Consider the following 13335-nt stretch of genomic DNA (forward strand, 5'->3'; position numbering starts at 1 on the left):
TGAATGTCAATGTCAGGAGGACAGATGCTCACGTGAGCACAGAAACATATTTCACTTATTAAGTCTGAGATGAAGACAAGCAAAAGTGGTTCAATGTCTGTACCTGCAGCTCATCTATTCTGAGGAGTCTACAGTCCTGCAACAGTGAGGATGGGTCCGAGTCAGTGGGAGCTGCAGTAGTCTGGTTGCTCATGCTGCTTGATGTCCCTGGAAACTTCACAGCAACATATGCACCATCCACTTTGAGCACCTAGGACAGAATATGAAGGCAGCAAGTTGTGAAAATGAGATGTCATGAGAAAGAAACACACATATACTGAGTAGGGATAAATTATCTTACTTAGATTACTTATTATTCCAATATAATACATCAACATATTTTAGATACACCCACCTTTCCCACTGGGACATTTTTAACATCCTCCACAAACACCACCTCCCTGAGAGGCCACTGCTCCTCATTCACCTTCTCTTCCTCTTTGGGAGCCGGGGTAGAACGCCTTCGCTCTGCAATTAATACAGCACATTAACTTAGTCCTTTGATCACTGCATATTCAAATAGGACACTTCTAAATTGTTTACATTAAAGAATTGGGAAAGATTTAGAAATATACTCCCGATTTGGGCCATACATAAACATACTGCTGACTAGGTGATAACTTTAGTGTGGACTATGGAAAATAAATTATCAACACTGACAGCTAGCGGTATGGTTTATATGATAAGAAGAAAGCCAACCAAATGTACCACAGTATACACTGTTAGCTGGCCACACTTCCTTCGCAGGAAAAAAAAAAAAAGGGGGGGGGGGGTTGCTGCTGATAAAAGCCTGTGCACCATCTGTTTCAAAGTCAAAGGGCTAATGAGAGCACAGAGTGAGGAAGAAATTGGTTCTGTGCCTGTGAGATACAGAGGAAAGCCAAGACTTGAGTGCTGTAGAGAGAGCTAGAGGTTAAGAGGCAGAGACAGCAAGAGAGAAGAGGACATACTGTAGGGCAGTGAAGCACTGCTAGCAATGGAGGAGGTATCACTGCAGGTAGACGCTGGGGAAGGAGGAGGACCCATCTCAGTCTTCACCAGCTCTGGCTTGCTCTCAGTCCTATGGCGTAAGACCAAGATAGTTTGAGATGAATTTTACTTTAGGATTCATGAAATCTGGCATGGCTACGTTCTCTGACCAGCGGGACTGAAGTCTATGCTTTTTCAGTCTGGTAAAAAGTTTACAGACATAAAATAATGAAAGACTAGAGAGATTTAGATTTTTGCTACATCAAACAAAACTGACTTGATTTCCTGGGTCTTAGTGGTCTTCTCCATGTTCTTGAGGCTCTCTGGTGAGCGCAGCTGGAACCTGCAGCTGTCGTTCATGTTCCAGACAGACTCCAAAAGGACGCCCACTTTGGGGATCCCAGCACTGACAGAAAAGGCCACTGCACCGGCATGGTAGAGGGGGTTATTCCTCAGGCACACCTATGGAAGGAGCCAGTACTTTTATTAGCAACAAGAAATAACTGCAAGACTTATATAAAGCCACTCACTTGAGTCATAAGGCTAAAGACAATAACATACATCAATATGGAAGATTCCCACAACAAGAGGCACTTAATCCACTTCTGTCATGACAACAATGAAAATTCAAAATCTTGTCTCTCGTCTTACCTGTGTTCCCACGGTGATGTTGGGTATCGAGGAGATGCCAGTGCTGGACTTTGGCTTTTTGTTCTTGGCTCTGGCCTTTTCAAGCATCTTCTTCCGTTGACTAAAAGGCACAACACCCCTGCAGACAAATGCAAGCAGTGAAGTGTCAAAACATCACTGACAATCATACCTTTCCATGACATATACTGTTGTCACTTTGTATTGACAAAGACATCACTTTACAAACCGTGCTAAATGTCTGCTGTCAAGGATAATTCATATTATTTGCTACAGGTTCGCATTGTGTATTTTGGCAGAAGACAGCAGACAAAGACAGTTGAATCAGCTGAATCTTCTTTGTTCACTGGAACATGTGTATGTACAAATTTAAAAGGTGACTCTTACAATTCAGAAAAGGTCTGAAATCAGGTCCAGCTTCGTGTGTGTGTTTAATAGTGCAAAATGTAAGGAACGCCCTTTTTTAAACTCTGCTTTCTATGATTGAATACTACATAAATTCAATATTATGACCTCAATGAACACTCCTGTGGCTGCTGCACTTAGCAGGATGCCAATGCCAATGTTATTGTTAAAAACCAAGAGTTATAATTCCATTTAGTGTAGTTTAATAGAAAAACACTTTTTCTTCTCACCACCAATAGAGGCTATTCTCCAGCTGCGCACATGTGTAGAGTGCACAGCAGTGCAGTGACACCATGCGTTCTCCCTGCAGCTCAGGGAAAGCCTGAGCACTGTGCTCCAGCTTAGAGGCCACTGTGCTCAGTGTGTCGTCCACCCAGGTTGCCACCTATACACCGCACACACAAACATGGGTTAATGAACGACTCATTAAATAAATGTGTGTGATGATAGTAACTGCAGAAACATTTATTTACTCAATCACAACTTTGGCTGCACAAATGATCCTGTGATCAAATATTGTTGCTATGAACAAAGCACAGACACATTCTTATGTCAAGAGGAGCAATCATCATCTACCTTGTTGGTCTCTGTAGCTACAGTGGCTCTGATGCTATTGGCAGATAACAAGGTGATCTTCTCATTGGTCAGGCCCAGGAAGGAGACACGTGGGTGATGAATGGAAGGATTCTGTGCATTCCTGTAGGGTTCAGGTTCGCTCCACTTCCACTGATAAAGCTCTCCTTTGGAGCTGACAGCCACCAGCTCTGAGAACATGGCTCCAATGCTCACAAACTTCACCCCATCCTGGAAAGGAAATTTGAGATCTCAATAAATGTCCGATGAGGTGAATTTGCTTCCAAGCTCCACTTGCAAAGTCATGGCGAAGAGTTTGTATTTCTGTGTTTTAAAAATAAAGATTAAATCAACAGCTCTGTCTGTGTGCCTCCTACCTTGTCAGGCCACCACTGGAGCTCTTCTCCCAGGGAGACAGGGCTCTGGACCGGGATGCTTTTCTTGTCCAGGCTGGGCTCGCCCTCGCGGCTGGTGGAGCCTCGCTCTGTGTCAAACGAGGCCCCATCCAGCCACCGGCGCTCGCGTAACCTCAATACAGACTCACGCTCACGCAACAGCTCTGAGTCACGCTCTAAGGGAAGAAGGAGAACTGGTATGCAATAAGGTCACACCAGTGGGATAGAAGTAAGCCACTCTCTGGGAAAGACCCGTCAACATATTTTTAAGAATAGAGAGATAGAGAAAGAGAGTCTTTAGAATTACTGTAATGCAAATCAAAATTGCAATACTTGGGAGTGGGAGTCTAAATTATACTAGTGAGTGAGTCAGTTTGCACGCTCATATGTTAAAATGCCAGGTAGAAGAGGAAGTGGATAGACAGAGAGAAAGCATGCATATGGGCTAAAAGTGGGCTGGGTAGGATTTTAAAATAGACTGACTTAAAGGGTCCCTGTTAAGACAGGTGTGCCTAGCGGGCCTTTCTCAGAGAGCTCACAGTATGTACTACAGCCATGCACCATACAACACCAAACATTTGTAGCCTGTAACACCAAACATTCCTGTTATATCACCGGCTAACCAGACTGAAGAGAAGATTTCCCCGGAAAACAAGCTAACAGTTTCATTATACATCATTTTGTATAAAACCTACACCTCAGTGAAGTATATATTGAGTAAAGAGGAAAACATTTTCACCTCGAAAAACTCTGAAATGCTTAACTTTTAAAAAGAACTTCTGTCTTATTAAATTCTTCAGCCATTTTTTTCAATCCCTCAGAGAATCACTGAAAAAAAAAACTGCCTTGATTTTCCAGCTTGTCTGTTGTGTTGTCTTTTGAAGCCATTGAAGCTACATCCCCACAAACAAAAAGCCACCACCAGTGCTGCCACCAAAGCCTCTCTAACACCCTGTCTTCCCTTCACTAGACAGAGGTGAGTTGTTGAGTTACCTCTGGAGGATCCCAAGCGAGACAGTGAGGAGCGTCTAAAAGAGGGGTATCCAAAGTAGCTGATGTCTTCAGAGAACATGGCATCAGCATCAATAATCACACTGGGGTGAGCAGAGTGAATGTCTGCATCCAACAGGGACATCAGGTCCTCTGCATGGAACAAAGGCACAAAACGATGTTTCAGAAAAATGTAAAAAGTTTTTTTTAATTTTTATGATTACTGAAAATACTGTTTCAACCATTTCAATGATCATGAGTAAATATATTTCAATAATGTATTACTCTTTAACACAAGCCATGTGTTATATAATGTGTTGAACTGCTAAACCTGAACTTCAATGTTAAATAGTGATGTTATTAATAGAAATTCTCTTCTTAAAAAAAATTTGACACAATATCAGCTTCCCTATTTTTTTGTTTTGTTTTTTGACAAACCTCCAGGGAGGTAGGACTCGCTGGCCGTGTCATCTCCATCATCTCCATCCTCATCATCCCGGCTCAGCAGGTTGTTGACGGCGAGGTTGACATCCAGGTTGGTCCTCTGGAGCTCCCTAATGATCACACTCCTGGACTTCCCCTGAAGGACTACTTGGGCCTGGAGCAACAAGGTACAGTTTCTTTCAGTAAGAAAAAGGTTTCAGAAACTGCTAATATTAACGTTATAATAATGTAAGAATGGTCATATACACTATTGTACCTGAGTAATAAGTTCTTCAGGGATGACAGAAGCTGGTATAACTGGCTGCGGCTGGCTACCCAGAAGGCCTGAGCCACGATCCCTTCCTGTACGGATCACCCTGGTCTGTCGGCGGGAATCGCGAGCTGCTGTTGACGATCTCCCCGACGTGCCTCCACCTCCACCTGCTCCTCCTCCCCCTCCTCCTCCACTGCTGCCACCTCCTGCTCCACCTCCCCCTGCTCCACCTCCACTTCCACCTCCTCCACTGCCTCCATTCACACCGGAGCTCCAGCGACTCCTGTTACATACAGTGCAAGGCCATGGTCAGACACAGCTACCAAAAACACCATCTGACTTACAGAGCAGACTCAAACACACGCACACATCGGGTACGAGGGGATTCAGCCATTGTGACAGCAGAGACAGGGCAGTCCACGATGACAAGGTTTTGCATCAGCAGCATTTACAGGAGGGAAGAAATTAACAGGTGGTCCCATTCTAATTTAATCAGGTAGTGTAGGAGAAAAGCTTTGATATAGTATATAAAATTTAGTATAATAATTAATCAATATATTATACTGTTAACAGTGCAGGTTTAGAGGGTTATTCTGCAGCTCTGCACAACTTCAATATCAAGACCCAAAACATATATATTTGAGGAGGAAATCAATTCTCCAGTAGGCAAATAAGAGGAGCACTACTGCATACTGCAAATTTAGCAGGGTCCATGATGTATGCCATTTGAGCGACACAATTATCTATTACATTTTACAGCACCCTAAGGTTCTCTCTTCTGAATGTGTGGCACTGAACCCTGTGGGGAATACACCCCGCAGCCGCTGCAGCGTCAGTGCTGTGCTCCAAACACTGAGCTTTCACAGGACCATTTGTCTCTGTCAACCCTGCCAGAACTTACCCAAGGGTGTTGCCTGCCAGTCTGCCCAGTGTGTCAGAACCAGACAGGAACCAGGGCGGATCACTAGTCCTGCCTGGCCTGGAGCTCCTTCCTGTCCCTGAACCACTGCTCAACTTTGAACTGGAAACAAAAGATGGGAGATCAGTTACAAACCTACAGAAGTCCCAGAAGGACCAAAAGACTTTTTATTACCTGGGTTAACAGAAACTAAATTTACCCCAGGTATTTGTTAAATTATACCAAATTATACCCCTTGGTTCAGGATTCATTTTCTTTTAATATTATACCGTGAAACAGGATGGGGTATTTTGGAGACTAGCATGGCAACACCCTTGGGAATCAGAATTGGCTGCAACTCGTTCCTCCTTTAAGACTTTCCATTTTTAAAAGTTCTTGGGGTTTTGGGGCTGCGACTGCTTGCTCCTATTTCAAGATATCTTATAATGGGATGCCTTTTGAGTTAACCAAAAAGTAATTTACTACAATATACGTAACCCATGTGTTCTAAACAGGCAGTTGGTAGAAACTGTGTTGTTCTGTGGCAAGGGAACTAAATTATGACAATTTTGCAGGCTTTTCATATAACAGAGACTACAATGACAACGAATTGAAATAATTTCCAACAAAATAATACAATCACATTTAGTACCATACTGTAACATAGGACAGTTGAAAACAGAAACAGGCATTCAAATTATTACTACAGCAAAACAGAGTAAAAGCAAATTCAATCTATGTAACTCAAAGTCAGGATATTAGGCCTTAATCAGCTGACAAACTTGCCAAAGACAACCTGTCGTTCTAGGCTTCCCAGCAACCCACAATGGTGTGGACTGAAAGGCTATTACAGTTGTTAACATTTCATCTTCTATTGCAGCAGGGAACAAAATATGTGCTGTGAGGAAAGGTTCGGAGCAGGGAGCTCCTCAGCCTTTTACGGCCTGATTCACATGCATATTTAGCAGCTAAAGGGGCCTTGAAAACTCTGAAATCACTGTTGGATGTTGTTCTGCTGGCAGGATATCGACAACTATCAATGAGCCATTCACCAAAAATACACGCTCATAGCCAACACAAAACAAAGCAGCTAGTAAAAAAAAAAAAAGTCTTTTATAGAGAAAAACACACGGCAAGAGACACACACTTGCACAGCCATAAAGGCAACTGGCTTTCAAAAAGTTTCACAAACAACTTTGGACAGTCTTGCTGCTGGTTATTTGGTGGCAAAATTACAATTAATGATTTTTGTATCTGAAAAACAAATATGTCCCTGCAGTGCAATGTAACTTTGAGGGGAAAAAAAGGCAGCTCTATTGTGGAAATTACTAAATAGATAGACATCTCATCAAGCACAACACAAATGCATCCATCAGTCCAACAGCAGCCTAACAGAGCTGATGAATTCAGATCTACTTTTCACTCTTGATAGATGGAAATCTTTGTAGCAAAGAGTCAGTGTTATTCTACAAGTGAAATCATGTCCAAATGCTTCATACTCAGCCAAAAAGGGCACATGGTCCAAATGGAATTCAAATCACAGAAACCACCATTGGTACGCTTGAGTATCTTCAGTGCATCTTGAACTAGACATCTCCACAAGCCATCTGTTTTCCAACTCAATGCCAAAGCTACAACAGTTTCAGGGACAGATCCCATCATAGAGAAGTCTCTCACCCATCGCTGCCATCCGGTTTGCTGAGCTCCAGGCGATCAGGCTGGACAGCAAAGCTGATTCTACACACACGTCCATCCTAAAAAAGATGAATTCATGATTTATAGTGGAAAACATTTGACAAATGAAGGAAAAACTAAATCATATATTCATGTTAGGTCCAACATATCAGTTTAGGGACTGAAGGCTGTATCAAGGCAAACTATTTCTTACATTATCTAAATCATAAAGCCATACACTCAACACCTCAGTCTATATGATAGTTTGGGTCTATATGCAAATTAGTGATGTGCACACAAATTATCTCATCATACAGGTGCTGTAATACTGGAACATATAATCCATGTTATAACCACATCATGTGGTGTTACATTAGACAGTAACAGTGATGTTTTTTAAAGCACACTTTGCAGAGCAAAGAATAAAGCCACAACATTTAATGTCACTCTCTTTGTGAACATGCTGCCACCTACATGAACCAGTTTGCTGACGTTTCTGTCAAAGCTCAAATAAGCAAACTGAGGTCAATTAACACATGCTTCTTCAGTGTGTCTACAGCCCTGTTCAAACTGGATTAGCCTAATTGGGGTGGTGCCCTGTGTATAAACAACACATTCTATCTATTAGATCTAGCATATGTCCACAATTTACACAACCAGAAAATAAACAGAAGCAAATTACCAAGTGTTTTATAACAAAAGCCAGAGGTCCTCTGATAATAGTGACCCAGTTAGAATGGAAATCTTCCAATTGCTTTTTTTGTGGTGGGCAGCAGATAATAAACATATACTCTAGGTCCCAAGGTGTCTGATTAATGTTAGGGATGTAATGTCTTTTAGCATTACCTCAAGGAGAAATCCTGCATGGTTTGGACCGACGACACACTGTTTCAGGGTGGCCTGCTCCAGCAAACTAAGGTGCGGATGACTGCGATGGAAGAGACAAAACATAAGCAAAAAGACAACAGAGTATTGTAGGATAATTAACAAGATCCTGCTTACAACAGTTGATCACATTGTGCAAAGCAGCCTAAAAATCCAACGTCGACAGACTCACCTATTATAGCTGTATTTGTTGAGTTTCTCTGAGACTTCACGGAGCCTGACAGGAAGATGGAGACCACATTAATGATTAGTGATTAAAGTGACCTAATTAATGTAGGTTAATTTGAGTAAATCAAAAACGCACTTCTTGCATGAACCACATATTATACAATCGATTTCACAGAAATTATTTTCAACATATTAACCTAACAGACATTTTAGGTGCATGTCCAATGGTTTCAACCTTTTCAGTTCAATCCGATAAAGCATATTAATCCCAGGGCATTTAGTTTATTTCACGTATGACTTATGTCAAACAAACGAGGCAATTTAGGAGCATAGTATCTGCCCTACATGACAGCATTAACATGACAGCACTGAGCATTAGGGATGCCATTGGTGATATTGATGGTGGTTTAAAACTCTGCATAATGTTTTGCTTGAGACATCACTTGTGACATTTGGTTGTGTGCTTGACGCTGATGCCAAATATGTAAACATCTGTGTCATAAGATGTCAACCAATGTTGACTACACACAGGATCAGACCTGGGCGAGTGGTCATACTCAGAAACTTCAGAGCAACTGAAAAGAGTGACAAAATGTACAGGACTATTTTGTTACGCCTATCAGTTACTTTAACTCAATTTCAATTTTCCAACAAATGTTTTTTCTGCGTGTTTATGTCAAACAACTTAAAAAAATTACAGTACCCCTGAGCCTCAGTGTTTGCAGATGACAGCCAGAGGCACAAGTCAGTTATAGAATATTTTAAAGACTGTCAACTTTGGCACAAGTTGCTGCAGTGATCCAAAAATAATCTAGAATTTAAAACACAACAATAAATACTGTATTTCTAAAGTTATAAAAAAGATCTTCAGAATAACAATATTATGCTTAGTCATTGAATGTTTCTCACTGCAACGCTCCTTGCCTTAACAACAATTAACCTTTTTTTTTCCCGCTGATTCAATCCAGGGTGTTTCATGCCCATCTATCCCAGTACTCCATCTGCCAGAAACCTAACACTGTCCATGCAGAAAATGAATACGACTTTTACTTCTGGAATCCAAAATCCTAACACAGCCACCCAACACCCAAAATATCCCCTCCTGCTTCAATACTTTATTGCAAAGAAAGTCTCAAGCCCACCACTCCAACATTAACAATGTCTGCTCTAGTTTAAGAATAAGTATAATCAATAATGTACTGAAAACTATACGTTATATTATTGGTGTGGACTTTATATAGTATTGTTTACAGAGTCTGTTCTTTCATTTTTCAAAGCTGCCAGCCTAATTTAATTGCTTGGCTATTGAAATTCATTGGCAGCACAAACAACGAAGAAGGTAATTAGACATATATTTCCTGAAAAATTACCTTCCACACTCACACCCAACACAGGCTGACAAACTACTTTATAACAAACTGTTGGTTTACCATTTCGTATAACCAATTTACACCTTGAGGGATGGTTATTTGATCATGCTTAAACACATATGTGGTCAAAGATGTATTGTATCCTGACTTTTGTCTTGTGAAGAAACATACATCAACTCTCAAGTCCTCATAGGTACACCTTTTTGGTAGTTCTGCCATAAGTTTCCTCCATGCGTGGTCATTACACACAGATAGAGAAGCACTGAGGCACCTGTTCTGATGAATGCCCTGATTCAAACTCAAATTAAAGAACGTCAACAAATGCCAAATTACATTTTGGGATCGAAGGCAATTACATTCTTATCTGGCGGTAGAAAACTCATCTTCAGTAGTAAGTGTAAAGGCAGCACAATTACAGATCAGGTAACAACTATTTAAATTCAATTTACATTTTACTGCCAGGTCTAAACATACAAACATACAACACTATCCATGATTGCAGAAAAATATGAGACAAGTTCTTCAATTATAAGAACTTCTCCTGTCACTCTGCTCTGGATCACTGTGGGTGACACAAATGGTACAAGGTAATGGCATAAGGTAATGGCATTTACCATTCAACTGTTCTAAAGTAGTGCGTCTAAACAGACCTCAGTGAGGTCAAACAAACCACTGGCATTTGGGTGAGGAAATCTGATCGGATGTTCATGAAGCACCTCTAATGAGCCAAGCTGGACCAACCCTCTTTATTTCAGATAGAAGCACTTATCTGCTCTGACAACTGCAAGTTCTTTCATGGAGAAGAGAGAGGAGGGGGCCTCCCAGCAGCACATGGTGACTACAGCATGCAATGGTATGCATGCCTGGGGATGAAACAGCCATGACCTCTTCAAGGAACCAGTGGTCCATACCATCAAGATGTCTGAGTGGCATTTTCAATAAGATTCGTAACCAGAAGAGTAAACTGAGCTTCCCTCACATTTAGACCAAGGCTGGTCCCCATGACTTAGATAGCACACCAACCTGCAAAAAGGGTTCAAATATTCTGAGTCCATATCCAGTTCTTAATCTCAAGGTCATTCTAAAAACACTCTTGACTTCTCAACCTCTTTGTCTTTAAGTAGAACAGCTCATTAATCAGTTCAATCTCAATGGATGATATAAATAGGTTTATCATAAATCACATGTTCTGCCAAAATACAGGTCGCACACAATTTCCTGGAGTTTTCTCCCAACTACTAATAAAGAATAGGCTCTTCAGTTTGGACGTTTCCGACAGAAACCCCATGAAACGCAGCGTAATGCATGCCAGAAGCATGTCACTACTAATATTGTGTGCTATCAAATTTACTGTGCATGTATACTGTAGCTACTTGGTGTCTGGGTAATAATGAAAGAAATTAAAATTAGTGATCACGTGAACCGTGAGGAATCCAGCATCCATCTTACACACTTTATAAGGCTTGACTTGTCTCCTTATTAAAGTCGATAACAGGATTAATGGGAATGCAATGTTGCTAACTGTACATCACTTCATATTTTAGATATTTATCTCAGTATGCAATGTTAAAAATGGACAAACGGGGTAATCATTTCCGATGGTGTTCGCTAGCAAATAATACCGTTAAACTTTCAGAAACACCCCTGTCACAAAAGACCCCCGAATACAAATATTTGGCTTTGTCAAGAGCGTGGTAGCGAATTAGCTTGCTAGCATTAGCAGCTAGCTTTCAGTTAGCTGACGTTAGCTACTTCATTGATCATGATAATCAACGAGACGCCCACAAAACAAACACTGACACATGTCAAAAGGGTGTATATGCAATTTATACACGAAAACTAGTAAAAAAAATTCACAACGTTGTGTTTTACGACCTTTATTTCCCTCTCTTTTCCCCATCCCCCAACCCGCATTGTCTATCTCAACTTTGACTGGGAGCCAATCCTTCTAGAGAACCAAGGAAACAGCCTGCTAATGTTAGCTATTCGTACGATAGCCAGTTAACGGGCTAGCAACTAGCACTGGACCGACTGTTTAGGTAGCAGCAAGCTAACGAGGATTGTTCAAGATGCCGGGCCTTGTTTCAACCCTGGGGGGGTCATTTAAATAATTAAAACCCGAATCCACATGCATGACAATGTCAACATCGTTCAATAATACAGCCTCACCCCTAAAAACCACACATCGCATATAAATATGGATTTAAATTCTTCTTTTCCACGGGCCGCAACAAAATACCTGTCATTGAGCTGATCCTCGGTCCCGGGCAACGGGTGAACCACGAAGTGTATAGATGTCATGGGGTCAATCCAAAATCACACACAAACGTGTGGAAGATGTGGAAATTGTTAATCTTTCGATTACTGTATATATGTGGATTCATAGGAATCGTTTAATGGCGAAAAACCTCGAGTTCAGATCCCAGCCTCCTCACCCACATGCCGCCATCTTAACTCTACCAAGCTTCTTCTCTGTGTGTTGATTAGTACACATGCAACCGCTCCGCTGGTTGGACCTTGAGCACAAACAGGAAATGTGTTAAATTGGACGGGATTGGCCTCAAGAAGAAAGGCAACACTAGTGTAATCTAATATACTACACTGTGACACTCCAAAGCCTTTGTTTTCACCTGGTTCATTCGATGCATCTTTGTTTATTTGCATTTTCAAGCACCTGCAGTAATTTGCAGGTCAACTACTGCACTATTAAGACCACAGAAAGGGTTAAATATCGCCAGGTTGTCTCTTTACAAGGTAAGACAATAGAATGCAAAAGGCTGAGACAAAAGGATATGAAAATACATCCTTAACTGATGATTCAGGGGTCTAAAGACTGAAGAAATCTTGAAAGAAGGTGTGCTTTTTGAGCAGTTACAAACCAGTGCAGTAAATAATCCCATAACCAATGCTAGTTTACCAGTGAAAACTTGAAATAATGCCCCAATTTAAGTATTATTCTAGTCTTATTCGGTGCTTCCTCTATAGGAAATGTATTCTTTGTTGGTGTAATCACCAAGGAGATTACATTTGTTCATTTTTATTTTTATTCAGTTTGATACATTACTCTATACAAACTAACCTTGCAGGATATGCAGGATATTTCATATTACTATTTTATTATCTTTTACATCCACAGGTTCACCAGGTTCATGCATTCATATTTCATATATAAATGGACAAATAGGATAAATAAATGGATTATCAATTTGAGATAAAAGATGAAAAGTCTATGTCATGATGCACCAAAACCACCATTCTGTGACCAACCAAGATTTTATATCATGTCACCAAATCTTTGGGGAACAACATGGTTATACTTGGCATATTATCAGTACCACTCAGGAAATGGCCAAATTCACGAGGGACAATCATATGATGCTGCTATTCTTATACTAGCATTATATTTAAATCTGAACCAACTTAAATCTTAGCTCTATGACTGGAAGAGAACTGGGAGTCTGTTGCTGTTGGGCTCCCTACCATGAATAACTGTCAAAGTGTAATATGCCCACATTATTTAAATCCTATGAAGCTTAGGAAAGTGTTTAAGCAACAGTGGTGCAAGCACGCTCCAATGGTGCAGAAAGAAAGAGGCAGGAGACACAGAAATGTGGGCTCAAGGTC

General features: G+C 41.0%; 1 protein-coding gene across 7 annotated transcripts in view; it reads right to left on the bottom strand.

The window, feature by feature from the left end:
• Nucleotides 1–12177, bottom strand: part of ubr5 (ubiquitin protein ligase E3 component n-recognin 5) — a 32902-nt gene extending 20725 nt beyond the window's left edge. For 5 of the 7 annotated variants that reach the window (XM_023418699.2, XM_023418697.2, XM_023418696.2 and 2 more), the window contains exons 1-16: nucleotides 11951–12177; nucleotides 8346–8390; nucleotides 8135–8216; nucleotides 7292–7368; nucleotides 5618–5737; nucleotides 4720–4999; nucleotides 4458–4617; nucleotides 4023–4172; nucleotides 3012–3223; nucleotides 2638–2865; nucleotides 2292–2446; nucleotides 1660–1777; nucleotides 1286–1470; nucleotides 990–1099; nucleotides 395–507; nucleotides 104–250 (exon numbers count right to left, since the gene is read on the bottom strand). In XM_023418699.2, coding sequence (XP_023274467.1) covers nucleotides 104–250; nucleotides 395–507; nucleotides 990–1099; nucleotides 1286–1470; nucleotides 1660–1777; nucleotides 2292–2446; nucleotides 2638–2865; nucleotides 3012–3223; nucleotides 4023–4172; nucleotides 4458–4617; nucleotides 4720–4999; nucleotides 5618–5737; nucleotides 7292–7368; nucleotides 8135–8216; nucleotides 8346–8390; nucleotides 11951–12012 — 2244 coding nt within the window. In that variant the 5' untranslated portion in view covers nucleotides 12013–12177. The remainder of the gene's footprint in view (nucleotides 1–103; nucleotides 251–394; nucleotides 508–989; nucleotides 1100–1285; nucleotides 1471–1659; nucleotides 1778–2291; nucleotides 2447–2637; nucleotides 2866–3011; nucleotides 3224–4022; nucleotides 4173–4457; nucleotides 4618–4719; nucleotides 5000–5617; nucleotides 5738–7291; nucleotides 7369–8134; nucleotides 8217–8345; nucleotides 8391–11950) is intronic. The other 2 variants (XM_023418695.2, XM_087177222.1) reach the window with 2 other exon arrangements.
• Between the last annotated feature and the right edge of the window lie 1158 nt (nucleotides 12178–13335).

Source organism: Seriola lalandi, unplaced genomic scaffold (genome assembly GCF_002814215.2).
Source record: "Seriola lalandi dorsalis isolate HSWRI2012SDOR001 ecotype SW California unplaced genomic scaffold, Sedor1 jcf7180002054583, whole genome shotgun sequence".
Taxonomy (NCBI): domain Eukaryota; kingdom Metazoa; phylum Chordata; class Actinopteri; order Carangiformes; family Carangidae; genus Seriola; species Seriola lalandi.